A 22876-nucleotide genomic window follows, 5' to 3' on the forward strand; every position below is an offset into this window, starting at 1 on the left:
TGGATTTTTACAAGGTGATAAACAACGCTATGATGATACTATTTTCTTAATAGTGTTACTAGTACTCTTAACCTTTCAAGTTGGCTCGATCGAGTGTCAAAGACCAGCGTCTCAGGGGGGGTCCACACGAAAAATCCTGCCACTTTTGTACTCGCCTACGTCGTCTTTTAAATCCAAATTGGTAAAACAAAGAGAGAGGTCTCGTGCCATATACTAGTGATAGAACAAGCCTGACAGAATAATCGTATTGGACAAATTACATGTCCAGGGTTTCAGATTCGCAGTCCACCCCTGGACGAAATAGCTCAAATTTAGCCAAGTATGCTTGACTTTAGCGCCTTTCTTGCCGGTTGGCTGCCTCCGCACTATTTCGTGCTTAATTCACGGCTCTAATTTCACCACCCTGCTACTTCATTAATCGTATTGGTATATGCAGTATTCCATACAAAATACAACTACAGCACTCAAAGGAGTAGCATTGCAAAGCAAAAAGCCGTAACAGATAGTACATGAAGGAGCTCCATTGGAATCTACTCGTACATTTGCATCGTACGGAGAAAGCCAACAGCACCGTTACCGTGTTTACGAGGCAACTATGGCCAGCGCTTTCTGCCGCTCAGCGGTAGCTCACCCTCATGCCCTCCGGGGGCATTTATTAGTGTCCTCCACGCTCAGGGGCCAATGTGAGGAGGGGAGGCCGAATCCCGCACTGGTGCTCTAAGACAAAAGCGACTTGCTTCAAAACGTACAGAAAATGGACGACTCGTGATATTGAATCCACCGTTTGACTAGATCCTCCTAGGCCTTCACTGCGTCTGAACCGGCTCAACAGCTTGGAATCCGTCAAGAGAGACTGTTACTGCGCCAGCTTGAACAAGCTTAAAAACGAGATAAGTCGTTAGCAAAGGAACAAAATAGGCAGTGGGTTCGAAAGATAAACTTACAGCGCGGGACAGATCTTCTATCAAATCATCGACGTCTTCGATACCGACGCAAAGGCGAATGATGTCTTCAGGCATTTGTCGCTCCCTTCTAGTCTTGGCATCGATACTGGCATGGCTCATTTGGCAGGGCATGCTGATGAGGCTGTTTACACATCCGAAGCTGACGCTAATGGTCCACAGACGGGCTGCCTCCACGATACGCTGTGACAGCACTGCGTCTCCTGTCTCAAAAGACAATACCGCGCCGGCACCCCTGGCAGTTGCCCAATGCAAGTCATATTGGGGGTGAGACTTGAGGCCGGGGTACCGTACCTTGAACCCGTGTGATTCTAGGAACTCAGCAATGGCCTGTGCATTCGATTGCTGCTTTTCCATGCGGATAGCCAGCGTCTTGACTCCTCTCATCAGAAGGAACGAGTCATTGGGAGACAATCCACAGCCGGTCGAGTTGATGGTGAAGTAGAGCTTATCAGCAATCGCCGCATCATTGCATGCAATCACGCCGGCCATGATGTCGTGATGACCGGAGAGATATTTGGTTCCCGACTCATACACAATGTCTGCGCCAACGTCCAAGGGGTTGAATAGCATGGGAGACAGCATAGTGTTATCAACCACCACAAGAGCCCTTTCATTGATTTCGTGCGCTAAACGCGCAATGGAGGGTACATCAACGATTTTAATCAAAGGATTTGTGGGAGTCTCAAGGAGCACCATTGTCGTCTTTTCCGATAGCCGCTCCTTAACGGCATTAACATCTGTTGTGTCGACATGGTGCACGACGATTTGCTGGTTGGTTGCAAGATATGTGAGCAAACGGTGTGTGCCGCCGTACAGATCGTCGCCAGTGATGACTTCGTCACCAGGGCGCAGAAGTCGCGAGATCACATCGAGAGCTCCCATTCCAGAGCTGACAGCCAAGGCACGGTTTGCGTTCATGATCTTGGCCAGGTGGCGCTCGAGGTGAGTGCGTGTAGGGTTGCCGGATCTTGTATAGTCGTATTCCTGTTGGCCACCGCTGGCAGAGCTCTGCTTAAAGGTCGCTGACTGATAGATTGGAGTGCTTGAAGCGCCATACTGATCTTTTCCCTCGGTATAGACTAATTCGGTCGCCAGAGCATAACGGCGGCGTCCGTTTCGAGGGCTCGATGGCGCAGGTGAAGGTGGGAGATCGTGGCCATCGAGGTCGACACGTTTGAGGGGGTTGGCAGATTTGTCGTCGGCTGCCATTTTGTATGTATAGAGGAAAGGGATCTCTCAAAAACGAGATTGTAGTTGATGGAGGAGAGCGGTTTAGTCTTTACGACTGGATAAGCAGGAACATACACTGTCTTGCCCCCGCACAACCCGACAATGATGCAAAGGAAGCAATTACTCGGCGAAGGAAACCAACAAAGGTACCTAGGAAGTGATGATAATGGCGTGGTATATGCAATTGATGTCTCAGTATGCTTCTTGTTCTTGAGAAAAACAAAAAGCCAACAGGCTGCTGCTAGAAACGATTCAGAGTCACAGTGCGTTGGCTTAGCGGGTAAGATAATTGGGTAACTGGTGAAGTCGCAATTCTCTGGAGAATGACAGTAGAGGGGCTGCTTTACTCAATAGGGCGTAGTGCTGCGATACCGGCAGCACGGCCTGTCGGTGCGGGGAACCTATGGGGTACGCGCCTGTACCTGAAGCTACTTCTCTGTCGGTGTTACGGATTGGTACTGGATAGTACTGACAGGTACCGGAACTCGGCTGTGATAGGTATGACGAAATTAGTAGGGGGCTTTTACTACCAGCAGATTGATTGTTTCAATCGATCAGAACTCTTAGTTTTGTCTCAGCATATCAAATACTCTTGTAAAAATTGCTATATTCAATTCTATCTCTATCTGAATATAGTGGTGTATATATTGTCTCCTATATACCACATGTCTCTTCCCATCCATCGCGAGGTATGTGTCTAGCCTGCGTGGGCCACGATTTCGCTCACCATCTCGCCTTTTTCTTCACTGTAGTAGGAGCAGATTTGAGAAGGCAGCGGCACCTCCTTGTAGTCTTCATCCGGCCCAGCCAGGATGTTCACATTGATTCCATCACTCTTGCTTGTGAATAGTTTGGTAGCGGAGCTCTCCTTGCTGAGATAAATCTGCGCGCTATCGATCTGGTCCAGCATGACGGTGGGCACGATTCCAAGTACTTGAAGCGCAAAGTTATTCGCTTTTACCACATCCACGGTGGAGACTAGCGAATCAACAACGAGGGATAACCGAGTAGAGTTTTCAACCGTGACCTGGTTTGCCTTGCCCTTGATAATGACAGTGGTGTTGTTGCATCGGCTGATCAGTACGGAGTGGGTAATGGAAGCATCAATCTCTACTGGCTCGGGCTCCTTATCGTAATTTTCCTATGGAAGGGTCAGTACATAAGAATTCAACCGTCCATGGTCTAGGAAACGTACAATAGTCCACTTGTTGGCCTCAAGTACTTTGCTTGCTGGCTTCTTAACCCTCATGCTCTCAGGCTTGGGCTTCTTGCCCGGGACAGGACTCTTAGCCCGGGGAGCCTCTGAGACCGTGGATCCTGTCCGTAAAGCAGGGTTCTTGTGTGTCATCTCCGACTTGTCCACTTTACGTAGGCCCTTGGTCACAGATTCGCCCTTGTTCAGTTCAGAGAAAACTGCTCCAAAGCCCCCGGCGGGTGCCGCATTGGCCGGCTTTGCAGAGTCGACGGGTATATCCAAGATCGGGGCCGGTCCGGGCGGCGGCGGAGGAGGAGGAGGTGGTGGTGGCGCGCCAGCTGACGGAGTGCTGCTCTGCGGAGGCTGTTGCGACACCTTGCCAGCAGTCAATGTCTTTGCGACTTCCTCGGCCGGTTCTCCTCTCGGGTTCCAAGCGACACCAGAGGCATGGTGTTGTTTGATGTAATCGCCAAGGTCATGGAAGATCTGATAGAAAGATTGCACCCACTCAACCTGTTTAGGGTCACTAAGATGCGAGAAGAGATGAAAGGTTAGCAGATTGGTCACAGTATTTCATCCAGATGTTAAACGTACTTGTCCTTTTGCTCCTTCAGAACCCTGTTGCCGAAGAACTGCGCAGCGCCCAAAGATTCTTCGACGAAGCTGTATGGGCGGCGATCAATAGTCACCCAGCCCATCACCATGATTCCATCCGCGACAGCGCTCAGGTTGCTGTACATTGGGTCGGGTCGGTTTGATTCCTTGAGTTCGGTCGCGGCCATGACAGCATCGTTGATGGGTTTGAGCAAGTTCTGGTAAACAGTTAAGCTAGATCCTGAGGTACTCGGCTTTGCAGCCTTGGTAGCAATGAGGAGGAATTTTCGTTGTTCCTGGAAGCCCCTGAGAACCTCCGACGCCTATATCGCAGCACAACAGTTAGCTCTCCTGACCAGTGCTACGAGAGATTAAGGAGCAGGTAGGTACGGACTTGCTGAGCAACAACTCCGCCCAATTGACTGCTGAGTTTGATGTATTTATCAAGGCTCGTGTTTAAGAAAACATCGAAGTCTTCGATAGACTCGGGCAGCGCCTCCTGAGGCTCTTTCGGGGCGGGTGGCAGCGGGGTTGCAGCAGTTTCCGACTGAGGAGTTGCGGGCTGGGCAAGGCCGGTGACATCTTTGGGGAGCTCTGTAGAGGAAGCGATGTCTTCGAGACGTGAGGTTGCGGCTTCGAGTCTGCCAAGCAATCAGCATCGTGGGAGCCAAACAGCACAAGGGGATATCCAAATACCGTTTGATGAGCGTTGTCAAGTTATGCATTTGATTTTGGGCCGCCATTGCGCTGAAATAATATGCAATCGCTTTGGAAGAGCAATGAGAAAGGCGTATCCTGTATTATGTTGTCACTAAGCGGAAGAAATATCAGAGCGCATGGGCAGCGCAAGAAAATATAGCTCTTCGTGGCCAGAAGTGACAGTGACGAACTCCTAGGCTAGCACGAAGTGGTACGCGATAGCTTGCCCATTTTCTCTGTGGAGGGGCTCACAGGCAGCTAACCTGGAGCCTGCAAATCCACACATGGTGCTACCACTCCGTACTAGTAGCCTGGTTCATCTATTCTCCGAGTCATGCCTGAGTTGGTAATTAAAACAGGCAGTAGAATTTACAGTATTGCGATTCGATGGAGTTTAACGGAAGCCTCAATATATATTGGCGGATTCAATGAATTTTAGGCATCTCACAATCATGTGCGTCCTATTTAATATATTTTATTACTACATTGAAGTATTGGGAGGACATCTTGGCTAGTATTAAAAGTAAAAATTTTTTTTATATGTTTTCCCCTAGATAAATGCTGCATCTTGCAAGCTATGCTATAAATAGATATATTTTGCCTGTGGTGCTTATCTGGCGGGCTTTGCGAAAAAGTACTCTGTACGAAGCAGGCTAACAATTTTTGTGGAATGGCCGCAACAGGATCAAGGGGTCTCTGGATACGAGGCACTCCTCCATACACGTTACGTTTAGGCCTTGCCTCCTGTCTCGTCCCAAATCACCGGCTTTGATCACTTCAATTCAATCACGCAGGTGGTAGAAGCCGCCCGCGTGCAGTACGCGATTAATAGACGGCCATTAATGTTTTCATAAGTCTTCCAACGACTTCAAAATGATGCCACGGCATCACTCCAGCGGGTTTTCCAATGGATACCCGCGCGCCGACACCTTCGAGATTTCCCCCCATAGGTGATGATTTTTTCCCCTCTCCTTGCACGCGATCCAAAACCAACTGATGTATTGACCGAATCCTTTACAGATTCCAACCGAGAGCTACCATCCCTCTTCACAAAAAGCGCAAGAGGACCGCGATTCGTATTGGTATAGTAGTGGCTATCGTCGTCCTTCTCATATTCTGGTTTGGACAGCCCAAATCCGTCGCTTCTCTGATCTCACTCGGCATTCTATCCGGATATGAGGACTTGAAACTTGAGACGGTGCGATACTACGACCTCACCAACGTGCAAGGATCTGCGCGCGGGTGGGAGCGCGAAGAGCGTATTCTGTTATGTGTACCACTTCGAGATGCCGAGCAACATCTACCAATGTTCTTCTCCCACCTGAAGAACTTTACATATCCCCATAACCTGATTGATCTCGCCTTTCTCGTCTCCGATTCGAAGGACCGAACACTGCAAGTCCTCTCGGACAACTTGGAGGCTATCCAGGCGGATGCGGACCCAAAGCAGCCATATGGAGAAATCTCCATCATCGAAAAGGATTTTGGCCAAAAGGTGAACCAGGACGTCGAAAGCCGACACGGATTTGCCGCTCAGGCTAGTCGTAGAAAGCTTATGGCCCAAGCGCGCAACTGGCTTCTCAGTGCTGCTCTGCGACCCTATCATTCTTGGGTATACTGGCGTGATGTAGACGTTGAGACTGCACCGTTTACAATTCTGGAAGACCTGATGCGACACAATAAAGACGTCATTGTCCCTAGTATGTTGATTACGGATCTGCATTATTCTATTTTGTACTAACGGTATTCAAGATGTGTGGCGTCCTCTTCCCGACTGGCTTGGTGGTGAACAGCCTTACGATCTGAACTCTTGGCAAGAATCCGAAACCGCTCTTGCGTTGGCCGACACACTGGACGAAGATGCCGTCATTGTAGAGGGCTATGCCGAATATGCCACATGGCGACCCCATCTTGCCTATCTACGAGACCCCTACGGCGACCCAGACATGGAGATGGAGATTGATGGAGTTGGAGGCGTTAGTATTCTGGCGAAAGCCAAAGTATTTCGCAGCGGTGTCCATTTCCCTGCTTTTAGTTTCGAGAAGCATGCCGAAACGGAGGGATTTGGCAAGGTGAGTCTCATTCTACCAGACGCTTGGGGGGCGGATTTTATAACTAATAAACTAAACAGATGGCGAAACGAATGCGATTCTCCGTTGTTGGCTTGCCACACTATACCATTTGGCACTTGTACGAGCCTAGCGTTGATGATATCAAACACATGGAAGTGCGTATCTTCTTCGTCCATGTTTTTTTTTTTTTTTCTTTTTTTCTTTACCGATTACACTTGCAGGAACCTACCTATACTAACCGAACTTTCTACAGGAAATGGAAAGAGAACGAATCGCTCGAGAGAAGGAGGAAGAAGACAGAAAGATCAAGGAGCAACAGATTAAGGAGGAATTTGGTGATGCCAACTCTCAATGGGAACAGGACAAACAACAGATGCAGGATTTGAAATTGCAGGATCAGGGAAGCAATAAAGAAGCCGGATTAAATCAGGGCGCGGCCGCAAAGGCAGCAGGGGCTATAGATGGACAAAGGGAGAATTAAGGATGGGCTACATCATTTAGAGTAATTATTTTCGTATCGCACTGATACTGGCTTCCATACACAGAAATGCGATCTACGTCTTCTACAATCTTATCATTTGGCTGGATGGCAGAAAAACAGATTGTCATGTAGCAAATGTAATAAATTGATTAGAATCGCAAACTCCTTCACCTTTACATAATGAGATATTCTAAATGTCAGTTATACAAAGGACCAAAAAGTACTGTTAAAGAAGCTGCTGCATATGCTTTCAAAACAGATCGGTCACTGATAAAGGCCGATTCATAGTGATATATTGTAGTAAGCTGAAAGCGCAGCTAACCGGCCAGATAGTCTTGGAGGGGTATCGGCTTCTCAGCTTTTTAGACAAATGGGTATTATCGCCAAATGCCCTTTTGTAAATGAATGTACACTTAGTAGTATACATTCGGTTTTAGCCGAGAAAGTTGAAGAAAAACGTGCAGGTGCCACCGAATTTAAGAGAAGCGTTCGGGGAAGTAAATAGGCGCAATGAGTGTCCAAATGTACATGCCGTGGCAAATCCAGGCACTTACAATCTTGACCCAGCTGGCTCCGTAGGTACGACCAACTGTAGCGAACTGACCATCTCGAGTTGACTCCTCGAAATTGAGAGTGAGAAGTGTCGATACCCATGCCGTGGCTAGGAAGAAGATGATGTGAAACATTGAATAATTGTACTGGGTGCTGGATCTCTCATCGTCGTGTGCGTGATCTCCGCCAGCGTCGCTCTCGTCATCCGACAGTAGAGCATCAGCTGGCAGGCTGCCTTCTTCCACAGCACGACGCAGAGCTTCCGCCCGCATTTCACGGCGGTGCATAGGCTGCTGTGTAACCAAGTCATGCTCATCATCTTCCGGGAGTCGGATTCCGTCGGCGTTGCCTCCTAGGCCAAGGCTTTGGGTGGCCGCGCGGGTGGTCGTATACGCAACTGTAAGCATTGTGACAATGGCTCCGATAACAACGGACGTAGTTCTCGTTCCTTGAGCGCGGACCAAGGGGTTGCAGTTCTTATCATCGGGTTCCATGGACACGGCTGACATTGTCAAATAAGTGCAGTACACTGCTACCATTGCGGCTTGGGCCAATCCAGCTTTGGGGTTGTATTCTTGAACCGTAGGATTAACGGACACAACGGAAATAATCAGCCATAGAATTAGATTGACGGTGATGGCAGTCTGATTCATGGCGCACTGGCCCTGGGCAAAGAAGATGTACTGGATGATGGTCATCGCGATGGACGCCAGGTACATGCTCAAGGTCGAGCCTATGAGAACGATTCGCCAGAACCTAGAGTCAGTGTCTTCGATTTGTGCCAAGCAATATTCAGCCCAAGTGTGCGCCAAGTCCACGAGCAAAATGAGACCAAGAACAAGAAACAGCATCGCCGCAGCAAACGAGACATAATTTCCCCAGAACATGAAGAACTTGTCAGGGATGAGGAAAGACATGACAATGAGTGCTAGCCAAGCAATGATCTTGGGTCCCCAGTACCCATTCTGTATAGCGGCTCGAGGGCTTTTCGAGGATTGAACGCCGAATAGGAGGCCAGCGAAGATGAGGTGCAAAAGTCCGAGAGCAAAGTTGATTCGATGAGCAGCTAGCCATCCATAGCACTGCCCCGTGGGACAGTTGATCTTGACATAATCAAGTGCGAGATGCTGGAGCTTTTCTATAGCCCAATCGGTGAGCATAATCCATGCTAATATCGAGTTGACGAGGAGAAGTAGAGCGTAGGCAATGCGCGTAGCGATACTGCGAGACTGTTAGGCAAATCTTCAATGAATCCGATGCGAGCTGGACATTATCGTACCTGTTTCCACATTTGCCGCATGCGCTACAAACCATGGAGCAAGTAGCTGCACCGCAACAGCTGGCCAAGCAAGACGCTGCCTACATAGCGCAGATTAGCAAGTCAGTCATATCATAGCCGCTTTGAGCAGAAGACGATGAAACACTGGATCTGGCAGAGATTCAAGCGTCTTCAAGGTAGTATAAAGCTCAGTCTCAATAGAACGTACTGTGCCCAAGCTGGGTACCGCAAGTAGCGGCAGAGAAAGAAGGGCGCCCATTTTGTCAAAAATGAGACATGCGTTGGATGCGTCAGATCGCAGGTTGCGCGACGACGGCGATTCGTTCGTAGGTAGTAGTGTTGTCGGGCGAAAAAAGGATGATGCGTCTTGCCCACGACAAAGGTACCCGTGCCCGAAACGAGATGACATAACTGGACGCAAACGGTTAGGCACCCTTTTATGCTTATATCCGTAAGCATTGAGGCGTGAGTTCCCTTAGATGCATGAATCATCTGCACCAGTGACAGACACCCAATATATGGCTGTTGGAACGCTATTATGCCGTTGTAATAACATATTGTTACAGTTTAGGGGAAATTTTCGAAATTTTCGAAAAGATATAAAAATTGTAGAATAACTAACGCTGATAAAAACAGTTGCAGCTGTACTCCTATGTTAAGCACCCTGTATATATATGCAAAATTTATCAGTCTTCTTCATCCAGCTTGTCTTTCGCCTTTAGATACTGGGTCCTCTGGTAGTGAATGATGTATATCGTAATGAATAGGCCCAGGGCACATGCAGTCGAGGTCACCGCATAAGCAGAGCGGTAGCAAGCGATGCCGTCGTCGCAAGATCGCGTGCCATCAGGTTCAACGACGCTGTGGTGATCGTAGATCCTTCCGTACAGCAGGTTGAACACATTTCCCGAGGCCACAGGAGCAAGAGTCATGAAACCCCAATTCTGGCTCAGCCCACCAATGCCGAACGTCTCTGCAACAATGGAAGGGAAGACACCAAAGAGGAAGCCGTAAGCCAAGCCAGAAAGGCCCGAAACGAACACAAGTTTGTGTGGCATCTCGATTTGTAGGGCACAGATTTGTGCCAGGAGAAATATAAGACAAGCCACGGCTAGACACCAGATGCGGCTGGCTCGAAGAGTTTTGACGAGATAATCAGAACCAATGCCTGTATCAAAGTTAATTCAATGCTTAGACAGAGTATCTAGGGCGAATTCAAATAGCTTTACCACTTAGTAGCCTGCCTACAAAATTGAAGACAGAAAGAATAGATACGTGTATTTGCTGGTGGCTAACGAGAAACGTTTCATCGACTGAGGGGTCATAATGCTTCCAGAGCGCGTTTGCATCATTACCGATATTACTTTTTCAGACATTAGTTTCGTCGATGACACAGGTCGGTAAGAGAAAGATGTAAAACGTACTTGATAGTCATGAGGCCGGTTCCAGCGAGGATTGCCATGATGGAAAATAGCTGCCAGAAATCCAGGCAGAACAGGAGCTTCACTCCTCGTACATCTAGTCGATAAGACATATCTTGATCAACACTACTGCGCCTAACAATCTCGGCGCCTGCAGCACCGACAATCAAAGATGAAGTCTCGGTACTCGGGGCATCACCAGCTTCGGTGTCATTGAAAATATCGGCGCGACTGGCGTCTGATCCTGGAGAAGCCTGTGGTGGCACGGCCAGGTTTGAGTGAACGGCATCGGGGTCGGTTAACATACCAGGTTCGGTTACACTACGCGATCTTGCTCGACCGGATGACGATGGTTCAGATGATTGGGTGGGCACTTCCTGGTAAGATACCTGAGGATACACCTTTAGGAAGAAGTAGCCAATAGAAGTAAGGCCAAACGTGCCCCATGCCAATAGCAACAAGAAGGAGCTCGTGCTGCCAGGGAACAGGATTGCTCCGACAAAAGAGAAGAAAAAGGCACTGAGTCCAAATCCAGCAAGCGGAAACGCCGTGGCCGTGCCGCGATGGCTTGGCCAGTTGAGCGCAGATGTCTTGACAGCACCCGCAAAAGCCATGCATCCACCCAGGCCGGTCAGATAGGAGAAGAAGCAGAGCACAGGCACAGAGCCCGCGGCTTTCTCAAAGGAGATGCATAGGGGGACATAGCCAATAGCTAGGAGGAAAGCTCCGGCAAGAACGGCAGGCCTCGATCCGCGATCGTCCACAAACATGCCAATGGGGACACCCATTGTATACATGCCTAGGTTGCCGAAGAGACCGATCAGGTTGCTTTCCGTGGTGGAAAGCCTGAGCTTTTCGGCGAACTGTGGCGCCCATGCGGAATAGACATACTGCATTATTGTGTCAAATCAGCTGGTTGGTTATACTCATCTCGCCATCCATATTGGGTTCAGGGCGGGGGGAGATGCGTGGACGGTTTTTGTGAGGACGCAGAATCATGAAAATGGTTGCTCACGTTTGTGCCGCAGGCCAGGGAGATGACAGTTGCAGCGACTGAGGCGATAAGCCGCCCGCGGTGAGCATCTTGGTCTTGATGCATCTTTTCAGGCTTCTTTGCAAGTGGTACGGGGGGAGTTGGTTGAGGCAGAAGAATAAACGATGGCTTCGGAAAATGAGTTCTGTGTCGAGATTACGAGATGCCGTATCTTCAGGCAGATGTAATCGCAAGCGCGACAAGGGCGACGAAGCTCAACTTGAGACAGATTCGGGACGCCCCTGAGCCAGAATTTAGACGAGGCCGGTATATCAGATCAATACACGAGATGAGCAGTGGTATCAAGCAAAATAGATCATGGTTAGGCCAAACGGGATCTGAAGATACCCCAGAAGAAGCTGGCGCACTATCTGGCTGTTTTACACAGGTGTCGGTAGCCAGTCTGATAATGATAGGTGAAAGATGCTGATTGCGATGAGCTATCTAATATTAGTGCGCGGCAGCCAGCGGATCTACTCCATACTATCTTACTTTACACTGCTCCGGATTACGGAGTTGGTGTTGGTGCGTGTGACTTGCTTATAACAGAAATACGGATGTAGCCCATACAGATTGCTGGTCCCAGCACCAAGGATGCGCCCAATCAGCTTCCGCATTTGAGGACTTCCTGTTGAAGTAGGCGGTCAGCCGATGCGTTGTGGCAGTATGGTCTTACTTGGAGATGCTTTGTAGAGTTGAAACAAGGTAGTACTAGTAGTATAGAGGTATGGCTAGGAAGAGGTATGCATCGGCGGAGAGGATGGCCGCCTGAGCCTACTGCTGCTAGATCTAGATGCGAATGGGCAGCGCTTGATCCCGGTGGCACCGCGCATGGATCTGATGCCAAATCAGGATTCCATTCCCCAGCTGCAGATGCCCAGCACTTATGTACCGTCATCTGTGCCTGAGCATCTCCGTACATCAGCCACCTATCCCTTGCCCCGTAGCGTTATCGATAGCGCCCTCCTGCTATCCGTGCGTGCTCTACGCGACTCTCGGTAACCCAGAAATTTACCTCGGCTCGTGGCATCCGGGGTCCAGTGGAGTTCCAGTCCCGATAGCGGTAAGCGGCGGCCCAATAGGCCAGCGTCATTTCCTGCATGTGGCATGTGGCCGCTGTATAGACATCGCTCTAGAGGTCTTGGGCGCATTTCACGAGACGGTATTTTATATGATTCCCGCGGCTCCATTGCCTGTCTCCTGCAATTCCCCTCGATTCGTGAATATCTCTGCTGGTCTTGAGTTGCGCAAGCTAGGCCAGCCACTCAATAACGTCCGACGCTTGTTTTGGCCCTGAACGCATACTCGGTCGGCAACGGTTACGGCCAATCCTACCTTGCGCTATCCTGCGGCAACGAGGTCCAAGAGCCGCGGTATCTGAGCGGATCTTTCGCAGCCGATATAAACGCTCTGCCAACCTCAACCACGCCGCTTCCCCCTTTGTCTCCCACATTTGCCATGTTGTCAGCCATACGTTCGTCCAGACCGACAAGCACCTTTCGACGCGTTGCGCTTTCTTCTGTAAGATATTTGTCTCGCCTCGTTTCGTTGCGCTTTGAGCCGGTTGCTAATCTACACGCCCGCTCACAGCAGTCCCATCGCATCGCCATGGCACCTAAACGCAACAGCAGCTCGCTCCCAGCCGGTATGTTCTCCCGCGTACGAAGCGATTAGGCTTTTCGCTTCGTGGCTTCATCGATCGAACAGACGAGACTTTTGCCGCACACCAAATATTTTTGCCTCGGCTAATAACACTATTCTGTGACAGGCTATGTCGAAGACAAGTCAAAGGGTGCTATGTTGAGGTTCCAAGACTCTCTGCCTCGCCTTCCAGTCCCAACTCTTGAAGAGACTGCCAAGAGATACCTCAAGAGCTTAAACCCCATCATCTCCAAGACCGAGCTCGAGCAAAGTAAAGCCGCGGTTGCTGAGTTCATTAAGCCGGGCGGAGTCGGAAGCAAGCTCCAGCAAAAGCTTGTTGAAAAGGCTCAAGATCCCAAGACAAAGAACTGGATATACGAGTGGTGGAACGATGCCGCCTATCTGAGCTACCGAGACCCGGTGGTGCCATATGTCAGCTACTTCTATTCACACAGAGACGACCCCAAGCGACGCAACCCTGCCAAGCGAGCTGCAGCGATCACCAGCAGTGTGCTGGAATTCAAGAAGCTCGTGGACAGTGGCAGCCTGGAGCCTGAGTACATGAAGAAGCTGCCCATTTGCATGGATAGTTACAAGTGGATGTTCAACGCGAGCCGCGTCCCTGCCCGCCCTGCCGACTATCCTGTCAAGTTCTCCCATACCGAAAACAAGCACATTGTGGTCATTCGCAAGAACCAATTCTTCAAGGTCGAGCACGAAGTTGCCGGCAAGCAACTCAACACATCAGAGCTTGAGCACCAGTTCAACCGCATTTACCAGATCGCGCAGCGGGTATCACCCGTGGGCGCGCTGACCTCAGAAAACCGAGACGTTTGGACAGATGCTCGTGAGGTACTGATCCAAGAAAGCCCCAAGAACAAGGCGGCTTTGGAGGCCATTGAGTCTGCCTCATTCGTGGTATGCTTGGACGATGCGTCTCCCGTCACACTAGAAGAGCGTGCTCGCCAGTACTGGCACGGCGATGGCGCCAACCGTTGGTATGACAAGCCTCTTCAGTTTATCGTCAATGATAACGGCACATCGGGCTTCATGGGAGAGCACTCAATGATGGACGGCACGCCGACACACCGCCTGAACGACTACATCAACGATCTCATCTTTGGAAACAAGATTGATTTCTCAGACCCCAATGTTCGATCAGACTTGCCGGAACCCCAGCCTATCAAGTTCGAGATCACGCCCAAGGTCCAGAGCGAGATCGACCGCGCTGTTACCGACTTTAACAACGTCATTGGCCAACACCAACTTGCTGTCCAAGCTTACCAGGCCTACGGAAAGGGCCTCATTAAGCAGTTCAGGTGCTCACCCGATGCATATGTGCAGATGATCATCCAGCTTGCCTACTACAAGATGTACGGCAAGAACCGACCAACATATGAATCAGCCGCTACCCGGCGCTTCCAGCTGGGACGCACTGAGACTTGCCGCAGCGTTTCTGATGAATCAGTTGCTTGGTGCACATCCATGGCGGATCCCGCAGCTGAGGATAAGACCCGAGTCGACCTTTTCCGCAAGGCCATTGCAGCTCATATTGAGTATATATCGGCTGCTTCAGACGGCAAGGGTGTTGACAGACATCTGTTCGGACTCAAGAAGCTCCTTGCACCTGGTGAAGAGCTCCCGACCATCTACAAGGACCCCGCGTACGGCTACTCTTCATCCTGGTACCTGTCTACTTCACAGCTTAGCTCCGAGTTCTTCAACGGCTATGGCTGGAGCCAGGTGATTGACGGCGGATTTGGCATTGCGTACATGATCAACGAGAACAGGTAAGAGACAATGACATCCATTCCATGCTATTGATTTTCATCATGAACCACGCTGACAGCCATCACAGCATCAACTTCAACGTAGTATCCAAGGGACTGGGAAGCGAGCGGATGAGCTACTATCTTAACGAGGCTGCGGGCGAGATGCGAGACCTGCTGGTTCCTACTCTGGAGCCGCCCAAGGCCAAGCTGTAGATTTGTTGTTATGTATACACATATATGTGTCGGCGATGCTTCTTGATAGACTCTTTTATAATGCGCCACATATAATAGGTATATAGAGATAGAGCAAAATAAAGGGATGCTCTCGGCAAAGGATATTTTTCTAGTTCTTTATTGATCACCATGCTCGAAGACTGCGGATAGAGCATCTCGTGCAGGGAGCACTGCACCCGTTGCTACCTACGGCTGAAACACCGATCCCAAGAGTGACGTGTTATCAAATGTGTCGTTCTTTGGAGCAGCAATTGATCAATTGAGGCCACTTGAAGTCTTTAAAAAAAAAAAAAAAAAGGGGGGGGGGGGGGGGGGACCATACTCAATCTCATTCTTCTCAAACAAGTGCCCTTTTCTTTCGTCAAAAGTACTATCCCCATAGCTACAGTGACTACCTATTTTCTCACATTATATTGAGATCTGGTAAACTTCCTGAACTCGGCCTCTTAGACGCTAATCTCCCTTATCGCGTCGCGTGCATGACAGCCCATTTGTTTCATGTAGCGGCTACCGAAAGCTACTAGTAGTAGTAAAGAGCGGCTATTTCCCCGTCGAGGTGTACTCTGTACTTTTGCACCTTCCCTTAGTGCCTGCAGGTCAATCAGGTCACTGCCGCCCGATAAACATGACAGGCCGTGTGCCAGACGCGGCCAGGCAACTCTGATCCTCGACTCTGCAAAAAAAAAATAAAAAAAATCACAAAATCCCACTCTGTGCCAATGGGCTCTCATACGGGTGCAGATGCAGATCCCAAGGCGGTATCCGAGCAGGAATCCGAGCATCATGCCGGCATCGACTTTGTCACTTTTGGCATGCTCATAATCGGTGAGGCGTTCCCGCTACGGCCCTGTTAGCCTCTATAGAGCTTGGGGCTGACCGACCGCCGTGTCCATGCGATTCGTTTGTCAAGATGATATCGATTTCCCTGATCCAAAGCCTCCTCAGAAAGACATCCTTGGAGGCGGCGGCTCCTACGCCGCCCTTGGCGCGCGCCTGTTCTCGCCGCCGCCACTGTCCTCCACGGTAGGATGGATCGTGGACCAGGGCTCCGACTTCCCACCTTCAGTCACCACGCTGATCGACAGCTGGGAGACGTCTGCCCTCATGCGCCATGATCCAGAGCGGCTCACCACTCGAGGCTGGAATGGCTACGGCGGCACCGACGACAAGCGCGAGTTCAAGTACCTGACCCCCAAGAAGCGCCTCACGAGCGACGATTTGTCACCAGAGCAACTCCAGTCCAAGTCGTTCCATCTCATCTGCTCTCCGACTCGCTGCCAGGAGCTGGTGACTACCATAATCACTCGCCGCAAGGAAGCTGCCACCTCGGAGACTTATACTAAACCAATCTTTGTGTGGGAACCAGTGCCCGATCTATGCAATCCAGACCAGCTTCTCAATCTTACAAACACTCTGCCGCTTGTAGATGTCTGCAGCCCAAACCACAGCGAGCTTGCCGGCTTCATGGGCGACGATGGCCTGGACCCAGTGACGGGAGACATCTCCGTTCGAGCTGTTGAGCGCGCTTGCGAGCAGCTTCTTGATAGCATGCCTCTCCAATCCTTCGCAATCGTCGTGCGAGCCGCTCACAAGGGCTGCTATGTTGTCAAGAATGGCGGTAGGAAACGTCGTCCCGGACAGAGCTCTAAATCGACACGAAAAAAGAATTATACCAGAGGTGGCCTACGACCCGATATCGACATGACGGCCCTGTTGGCTGATCTCATCTGTGACGAAGATGGCTCAATCGCTCGCGAAGAGACTGAATTTGAAGTCGATCCTGGAGTCGAGCGATGGATCCCGGCTTACCATACGGATAAAACTAGTGTTGTTGACCCTACAGGCGGTGGAAACACATTTCTCGGGGGCCTATCGGTGGCCTTGGCTCGGGGGAAGAGCTACGAAGAAGCCACTGTTTGGGGATCCGTAGCGGCCAGTTTTGCCGTAGAACAAGTTGGCATGCCGACACTTGATCGACAGGATGACAGCACTGAGACTTGGAATGGATGCAATGTACTAGACCGACTGCGCAAGTTTGAGGAAAGACTTTAAATCATAGATCATATACCATTATTATTTTGTTTTATTCTCATCAACTTGTGAATCATGATTGCTCTAGACTTTTAACCTAGGCTTTTTTACCTTGTTATTTTCCTGACATGTCATCACCATATTCGTTCCCTCCAGGCCAATTAGCTCCCAAATCCATCCCAAACACCGGTAAAATCTTCATCAGTAGATCTCAAATCTTGTAGATTACATCACCATCACCAAACCTATTGCCTTGGTTAGCTAGAGGTCCTGATTAAGTAGCTGGCTTATGTTAAACTCACATGATGTGATTTGCTTCTTCCAATTTCTTCAGCGCCAAAATTGCTTCTGGTCTGCCAAAGGCACCTCCTTCGCGGTCACCAATTCTATCGTTGATGGCATCGATCACCGCGGCGAGAGGAGCTGAGTCATCCTCGAAAATGTCGGTATTGAGCAATTGGCCAAGGTTGGTCCTGAAAGTTGACAGTCGCAGAGGGGCGAGACTGGCTTCTTCAATCTCCAAGTTGCTGGCAGCACTGGCCAAGTTCTCATCTTCAGCCTCTCCCTGAGTCGGGAACAAGACCTGCGACGCAGGCAATGTTGACGCAAAGGAGCTTTGCGTATCCACCATTCCGTGAGGTGGTTGAGAGCTATTGCCTGGGGTCGTGGTCGCTCCCGATGCTTGGGATAAGCCATTTGAGTTTTGGCTTGTAGATCCGTTTGTGCCATTAAGCCTCGAAGAAGTTCTAGTCTGCATACGCGCAGTGGAATTTCGGGAATTGCTTCCATTCAGCTGGCTGGTCTGTTGGCTTTGCTCGTCGTGCCCGTCGTCGCTATCATCCTCATCGCTGTCATCACTGGATGAGACCACGCCAGTGGCTTGCGTCCGCCTGCGCTTTCTCCGCGAGTTATCCTCTACGATTTCTTTGAAGAGGGCAAATCGCAAGATACCCTCCGCAGCGACTGCATCTCGTTCCTCCACTCGACTTGAGAGTCGTGACTTGGCGTGGGCAGTGGCCAGTCGTATGATTGTCTCCAGACTACGGACGGTGAGCGGACTCGTTCGCCTCTGGTTTCCCTCCATCTCGTCATTTCGAAGACCAACGTATATGTCGGCAATTCGATCCGATGCTTCCTGGGTAAGAACAGGCTTAATCCGCTTAGCATATTGAATATACTTCTTCATAAAGGGTATGCTAAGAATCTCGATTTTTTTGTTGGACCCTCGGCCCAATGTCCGGGTTACGCCTGAGTGCAGCATCGCGTCATATTTCTCATAAACATCTGTTGACTGTTGTGATCCGGCCTGAGTGTTGGCAGAGACGCCCAGTGACTGAGAGACTTGTTCACGAACAGGGGCGCCCTCTTCGCTGCCCGCCTGGCGGTACCTATGCATGCGTAATACATGCTCGGAAACTTGCCTGTCTCTGGCGTCGTCAATGTCATCAGTGACGACAAAGAGCAAATCGAAACGTGACAATAGGGAGTCTGGGAGTGCAATATTCCTGTGGGGGTCCTTGTGAGGATCATACTGCCCAAAGATGGGATTGGCAGCTGCGATGACAGAGCATCGAGCGTTCAGCGAAGTATGAATACCCGCCTTGGCGATGGTAACTGTCTGCTGCTCCATGACTTCGTGGATAGCCACTCGATCAATGTCTGACATTTTGTCAAATTCGTCAATGCAGACAACTCCTCTATCAGCCATGACCATGGCACCAGCCTCCAATTTGCGCTCTCCGGTCTCCTTATCAGTAGTAACGGCTGCCGTCAAACCAACTCCAGAAGAACCGCGACCTGTGGTAGCGATAGCCAGTGGTGCTGTGTTCAGGACAAATCGTAAGAGCTGAGATTTCGCAGTAGAGGGGTCGCCAACCATTAAGATGTTGATATCTCCTCTCAAATGGGTGCCATTCTCGAGGTTCTTCTCTACTCCTCCCAAAAGCATGAGCAGAATGGCCTTTTTAACATAATCATGGCCGTAAATACTCGGAGCAAGAGACTGCGACAGAAGCCCGAGAAGGTCCTTCTTTTTGGCAACTTTGTTGATATTTCGGATGTCTGTATCGGTAATCGACGCAGTGGCTAGCCCACCACTGGATTTGGACGATAAAAGAACTACGTTATTAGCAAGAACAACTGTCTTGAATAACGCGCTATTGTGGTTGGCGTTTCTATTTCCCAGGGTACGGAAGATGCCGACAAGTTGGATTCGGTCACCAGGCTTTACCTGATCAACCAAATCATCATCCAAAATAACGTCAACGCCTCGAGGAAGCTGACCGGCGGGCGCTCGTTCAGGCATCTCCTGGATCGAAATCGTCTGATGATCACGATATGTGCAGAATCCATATTCCGTAGTAAGGGGATTTCCTTCATCGTCCTCTTGTGGATAGACGCTAGATGTGGTCACGCCGTTGGTCATAGTCTGGTCTTGGTATTCTCGAAAATGGAATTTGTCTTTGGTCTCGTTGTAGTGAACGCTTCGTACGACCTTGGGCCGGATGAGAGAGCATCTCGTCACAATACCCTCAACAGAAACCATATGGTTCAAGTGCTGAGATGACAGCGTGCGAGGGTTACAGGCATTGAGACCAAAGTTTCCAGCCCACGCGCAGTAGTAAACGGTATCCCTCGCCGTTTGGTCAGGCCGGGCTTGAGGCAGCGTTTGCACGATCTCCTTGAGGGCATGGTTAAAAGCAAGAGTGCAGTCGAAGGGCTTCTGAAGTATTTCTTGCGCTAACTCTGGGTTGTGATCTCGGACGTGGTCTATGTTGACAGTAAGGCGGCGCTGGTTCTTGCGTAACATCAAGATGATGTCCGCTCTATAACTTCGAGCATGGGGATCGTCTTGAACAAGATTAGCGAAAGTGCAAACATGTGAAGGGATGCCTGCTATTCGTACTAGGAACCAGAAACTCCTCTGCTTGACGAATACGGTCACGCACGCCGTCGTCTTGAAGCATGAAGGAATCCATCGTGGGCTGCTGTGTTTAAACGAGCGACCGAATTAAGGCATATACGCAGCCGGAGGGATGCTTTCACGAGCTGCGTCGCGTTGAATCGATCTCTAAATTTCGCTGCCCTGCAATATCCGCTTTCTGGGGGGGGCAGGTACCTGCAACGTAGGTACCTGTTTGGCCTCCGGCCATTTAGCACGGGCTCAGGTACCTTTTAGCGCGCATGTGCAATCCTATAATTAGTGCGGCGCCACTACCAGACAGCGAATCTCACCAGACTTGATAGTACTCCAGCAGGTGTCGCCGCAGCGCACTAGCGCGCAGCATGGGGCAGCCATGCTTGGATGTACACGGTACCTACCCGGCATGTATGCTGTCTCATCAGATGGTGGGGGGGCATGCCAGTTCTAGTATAACGTGTGCGTGGCCAAGAGCTGCGACAGAAGGAGACCGTCTCTCCATTGCTCTGTAGTAGAGATGTATACACGGAGTCCTAGCCTAGCAACTCTCTTTTCCCCTATTCCCTATGACGGAAAAGAGGCCAAAGGCTCCGAGATAGAGATCTTCGCGAGGTCTTTGGAGTTTAATTAACCAAAGACTGCCGGGTCCGCTGGCGACCCATGCCCTCCGCTACGACGAAGGAGAGTCTTGCCACTGTAGCTAAACACTGATGAGCAGCCTTTGTCCAACTCGAGAGCTACCCTCGACCATTGGTGGTCACTATGGCCAACCGCAATGTTCCTGGAATATCGTCGCCGCATCAATCCTCATCCTCTCCGGGGCCCTTGGCTGGAATCACGGGTTCTGGGTCGGTTCGGTCGCGCAATCGCCGTCCTCCTAATGGCAGCAGCCGTACCAACTCCGAAAGTCTGCTAGGGAACCATGACGAAAACACATCTCGGCTGGCTCAGGATGCCAAAGGCAAACAAAGCTCGCCCAGCCTGGGACAGGTCTTTGGTGGCTCCTGGGCGCAGAGCTGGTCATCAGTCCAAGGTCTTGCTGCCTCTCTTCTCTCTGGCACAGAAAGTCCGGGCGACATGCCCCAGCCGCGACCGCATCCTCAACCGGAGGACAACTTTGCCTCGTCCCTTTGGAACCGAGTCCCGTCAAGCGCCGGCGGCAACGCCAGCGCGAGTTTCAAAGCAATGGGCTCCTCCAGTTTACCCAGCCAAAGGGCGGCCAACAGAGTTGCGACTGGATCATCAGACCACCGAGAGGCCGCACTGAAAACTGCCAAGAGAGCAAGCGTTTTGGAAAACAATCAAGGATTTGGTGGAGGAATAGACATCACAGGAAGGTATAAGCGCCGAACCTCGGACGAAATTACCTCAGAGATCTCGCAACCGGAAGAATATCTTGTGTACATTCACAAAATCCTGCCAACCGATACATATGCCGGGATCATCCTCCGATATAAGTGCTTGGAGGATGCGTTCAGGAAGGCCAATGGGCTCTGGTCCAGGGACAGCATACAAATCCGAAAATGGGTCATTATTCCCGTCGACACCTGCGAGGTACGGGGACGTCCTTGTGATCCGCCGCTCAGCAGTCAACAACGTAATGCTATAGAAGTTCCTCCAGCGACGTCATCGGAGGTGTTTGGATCAGTGACACCGGAAAATACGTCCTTTAGCAATCTCGAACCATTCAGCGAAAGAGCCAGACCGGAAGATGAGAGCACAGAAAAAGAGGCCGTGCCCTGGTCGCACGTCAAATGGGTCAAGATAGACTCGCTGCCTGAGCCAGTGGAAATTGGGCGCATCGCGCGTCAGAAAATGGGCTACTTCCCACCGCGGAGGAAAAAGACTGGCAGGACCGTTTCTTTTTCATCATCGCCACGGCAGAGCCTTGAGACTTCGGCTTATGGTGCGGACCAGGTGGATCAGCCATTGTCTAGGCGACAGAGCTCGATAGGCGACCGGCCAACACTACTCGAAAGACGTCAATCCACCCACAGCCATGGAGATGATGATGTGCTAGGTGCGAGGCCAGCTTGGATGCGCCGCCCTGGCGGCGTCGGCTCTATGAGTAGAAGTGTTCGAGCTCCCGGCCCAGACAAAGACTACTTCAATTCGTGGGCTAAGAAACATCTCCCCGGCCTTCACATGGACGACATACCGTCCATGTCTGTAATGGGATCAGAAATGGCGCGCATTGGATTTGATCGCGATCTTGCAGGGATCGTAGAGGGCTCTTTCGAAGAGGGGGGAGATACAACGTCGCCTCTCCATCAGAACAATGGCCTCGACAAAGCCGCAGCCGCAGTTGAGACCTGGCTTCGAACCGCCTGGTCCAAACGCCACATGGCTCCGTTGATTGGTAGCTCATCATCACGACCGGGAAGCTCAAGCGGGCAGGATATTGGAGATTTGATAGAGTTGATGAACACTCCAGGTGCTGAGGACACTCCGCGCCCCAACATATTTGATTCACAGGTACCCCCGTCATCACTTGGAAGTAAGGCAGATGACGGTTCTAGCATAAAGCGATGAGGATAGAATTTAAGCAAGCAAATGACCAGTCTATATCTGGCTTCAGAGTACTTTGCATGTATGCATATTTAAAGGATTAGAATTACTTCATTTATAAGCATGTTATTTGTGTCTAGGTAACTGTGCGGAACACGCTCTTAGATAGGTAGGCTAGGCACTGATATTAAGTCATTTATTATAGATATGATATTTGAGAACCAGTGATACGAATTCTGGCCTTCCACA

The 22876-nt window shown here is 50.4% G+C and overlaps 9 protein-coding genes across 10 annotated transcripts; 4 read left to right on the forward strand and 5 right to left on the reverse strand.

The window, feature by feature from the left end:
- Positions 1–16: 16 nt before the first annotated feature.
- TrAtP1_001104 (uncharacterized protein) lies at positions 17–2567 on the reverse strand. Its single transcript, XM_014091026.2, has 2 exons — positions 945–2567; positions 17–878 (listed from the first exon to the last, which is right to left on the reverse strand). Exons 1-2 carry the CDS (start codon positions 2172–2174, stop codon positions 807–809), a joined length of 1302 nt encoding a protein of 433 aa, XP_013946501.1. The 5' UTR covers positions 2175–2567; the 3' UTR covers positions 17–806.
- Positions 2568–2785: 218 nt separating this feature from the next.
- TrAtP1_001105 (uncharacterized protein) lies at positions 2786–5105 on the reverse strand. Its single transcript, XM_014091027.2, has 5 exons — positions 4681–5105; positions 4379–4625; positions 3985–4307; positions 3391–3916; positions 2786–3336 (listed from the first exon to the last, which is right to left on the reverse strand). The coding sequence occupies exons 1-5, from the start codon at positions 4725–4727 to the stop codon at positions 2893–2895; spliced, it is 1587 nt and encodes a 528-aa protein (XP_013946502.1). The 5' UTR covers positions 4728–5105; the 3' UTR covers positions 2786–2892.
- Positions 5106–5412: 307 nt separating this feature from the next.
- On the forward strand, positions 5413–7348 carry TrAtP1_001106 (uncharacterized protein). Its single transcript, XM_014091028.2, has 5 exons — positions 5413–5633; positions 5704–6383; positions 6436–6755; positions 6815–6910; positions 7009–7348. Exons 1-5 carry the CDS (start codon positions 5557–5559, stop codon positions 7234–7236), a joined length of 1401 nt encoding a protein of 466 aa, XP_013946503.1. The 5' UTR covers positions 5413–5556; the 3' UTR covers positions 7237–7348.
- Positions 7349–7712: 364 nt separating this feature from the next.
- On the reverse strand, positions 7713–9326 carry TrAtP1_001107 (uncharacterized protein; the record flags this gene model as incomplete). Its single annotated transcript, XM_066110857.1, has 3 exons — positions 7713–9009; positions 9068–9147; positions 9276–9326. 3 exons carry the CDS (start codon positions 9324–9326, stop codon positions 7713–7715), a joined length of 1428 nt encoding a protein of 475 aa, XP_065966930.1.
- Positions 9327–9657: 331 nt separating this feature from the next.
- TrAtP1_001108 (uncharacterized protein) lies at positions 9658–12352 on the reverse strand. Of its 2 annotated transcripts, XM_066110858.1 has the most exons (6): positions 12014–12352; positions 11504–11961; positions 10796–11378; positions 10492–10585; positions 10297–10430; positions 9658–10235 (listed from the first exon to the last, which is right to left on the reverse strand). In XM_066110858.1, exons 2-6 carry the CDS (start codon positions 11585–11587, stop codon positions 9754–9756), a joined length of 1377 nt encoding a protein of 458 aa, XP_065966931.1. In that variant the 5' UTR covers positions 11588–11961; positions 12014–12352; the 3' UTR covers positions 9658–9753. The 2 variants fall into 2 exon arrangements, with proteins under 2 accessions (XP_065966931.1, XP_065966932.1); XM_066110859.1 differs by having other exon boundaries at positions 9658–10430; positions 10492–11378.
- Positions 12353–12630: 278 nt separating this feature from the next.
- TrAtP1_001109 (uncharacterized protein) lies at positions 12631–15264 on the forward strand. The gene is made up of 4 exons (XM_014091030.2): positions 12631–13042; positions 13112–13166; positions 13290–14952; positions 15021–15264. The coding sequence occupies exons 1-4, from the start codon at positions 12980–12982 to the stop codon at positions 15145–15147; spliced, it is 1908 nt and encodes a 635-aa protein (XP_013946505.2). The 5' UTR covers positions 12631–12979; the 3' UTR covers positions 15148–15264.
- Positions 15265–15565: 301 nt separating this feature from the next.
- TrAtP1_001110 (uncharacterized protein) lies at positions 15566–17249 on the forward strand. Its single transcript, XM_014091031.2, has 2 exons — positions 15566–15993; positions 16079–17249. The coding sequence occupies exons 1-2, from the start codon at positions 15888–15890 to the stop codon at positions 17218–17220; spliced, it is 1248 nt and encodes a 415-aa protein (XP_013946506.2). The 5' UTR covers positions 15566–15887; the 3' UTR covers positions 17221–17249.
- TrAtP1_001111 (uncharacterized protein) lies at positions 17234–20247 on the reverse strand. The gene is made up of 3 exons (XM_014091032.2): positions 20105–20247; positions 17502–20049; positions 17234–17444 (listed from the first exon to the last, which is right to left on the reverse strand). The coding sequence occupies exons 1-3, from the start codon at positions 20175–20177 to the stop codon at positions 17411–17413; spliced, it is 2655 nt and encodes an 884-aa protein (XP_013946507.1). The 5' UTR covers positions 20178–20247; the 3' UTR covers positions 17234–17410.
- A 378-nt stretch (positions 20248–20625) lies between these two features.
- Positions 20626–22832, forward strand: TrAtP1_001112 (uncharacterized protein). Its single transcript, XM_014091033.2, has one exon. It carries the CDS (start codon positions 20882–20884, stop codon positions 22649–22651), a length of 1770 nt encoding a protein of 589 aa, XP_013946508.1. The 5' UTR covers positions 20626–20881; the 3' UTR covers positions 22652–22832.
- Positions 22833–22876: the final 44 nt, after the last annotated feature.

Source organism: Trichoderma atroviride, chromosome 1 (genome assembly GCF_020647795.1).
Source record: "Trichoderma atroviride chromosome 1, complete sequence".
NCBI classification, from domain to species: domain Eukaryota; kingdom Fungi; phylum Ascomycota; class Sordariomycetes; order Hypocreales; family Hypocreaceae; genus Trichoderma; species Trichoderma atroviride.

Coding starts and splice junctions, on each gene's coding strand:
- TrAtP1_001104 (XM_014091026.2), bottom strand. CDS start 2,174: ATGGCAGCCGACGACAAATCTGCCAACCCCCTCAAACGTGTCGACCTC. Junction 879..944: donor TAGAAGATCTGTCCCGCGCT/GTAAGTTTATCT, acceptor CTCGTTTTTAAG/CTTGTTCAAGCTGGCGCAGT.
- TrAtP1_001105 (XM_014091027.2), bottom strand. CDS start 4,727: ATGGCGGCCCAAAATCAAATGCATAACTTGACAACGCTCATCAAACG. Junction 4,626..4,680: donor TTGACAACGCTCATCAAACG/GTATTTGGATAT, acceptor ATTGCTTGGCAG/ACTCGAAGCCGCAACCTCAC. Junction 3,917..3,984: donor CTGAAGGAGCAAAAGGACAA/GTACGTTTAACA, acceptor CTCGCATCTTAG/TGACCCTAAACAGGTTGAGT.
- TrAtP1_001106 (XM_014091028.2), top strand. CDS start 5,557: ATGATGCCACGGCATCACTCCAGCGGGTTTTCCAATGGATACCCGCGC. Junction 6,756..6,814: donor AAACGGAGGGATTTGGCAAG/GTGAGTCTCATT, acceptor TAAACTAAACAG/ATGGCGAAACGAATGCGATT. Junction 6,911..7,008: donor ATGATATCAAACACATGGAA/GTGCGTATCTTC, acceptor AACTTTCTACAG/GAAATGGAAAGAGAACGAAT.
- TrAtP1_001108 (XM_066110858.1), bottom strand. CDS start 11,587: ATGCATCAAGACCAAGATGCTCACCGCGGGCGGCTTATCGCCTCAGTC. Junction 10,586..10,795: donor GCGTAGTGTAACCGAACCTG/GTATGTTAACCG, acceptor CTTATCGACTAG/ATGTACGAGGAGTGAAGCTC. Junction 10,431..10,491: donor ACCGGCCTCATGACTATCAA/GTACGTTTTACA, acceptor TGTCTGAAAAAG/TAATATCGGTAATGATGCAA.
- TrAtP1_001109 (XM_014091030.2), top strand. CDS start 12,980: ATGTTGTCAGCCATACGTTCGTCCAGACCGACAAGCACCTTTCGACGC. Junction 13,043..13,111: donor GACGCGTTGCGCTTTCTTCT/GTAAGATATTTG, acceptor GCCCGCTCACAG/CAGTCCCATCGCATCGCCAT. Junction 13,167..13,289: donor CAGCAGCTCGCTCCCAGCCG/GTATGTTCTCCC, acceptor ATTCTGTGACAG/GCTATGTCGAAGACAAGTCA.
- TrAtP1_001110 (XM_014091031.2), top strand. CDS start 15,888: ATGGGCTCTCATACGGGTGCAGATGCAGATCCCAAGGCGGTATCCGAG. Junction 15,994..16,078: donor TTTTGGCATGCTCATAATCG/GTGAGGCGTTCC, acceptor TCGTTTGTCAAG/ATGATATCGATTTCCCTGAT.
- TrAtP1_001111 (XM_014091032.2), bottom strand. CDS start 20,177: ATGGATTCCTTCATGCTTCAAGACGACGGCGTGCGTGACCGTATTCGT. Junction 20,050..20,104: donor AGAGGAGTTTCTGGTTCCTA/GTACGAATAGCA, acceptor ATCTTGTTCAAG/ACGATCCCCATGCTCGAAGT. Junction 17,445..17,501: donor GAAGAAGCAAATCACATCAT/GTGAGTTTAACA, acceptor CCAAGGCAATAG/GTTTGGTGATGGTGATGTAA.
- TrAtP1_001112 (XM_014091033.2), top strand. CDS start 20,882: ATGGCCAACCGCAATGTTCCTGGAATATCGTCGCCGCATCAATCCTCA.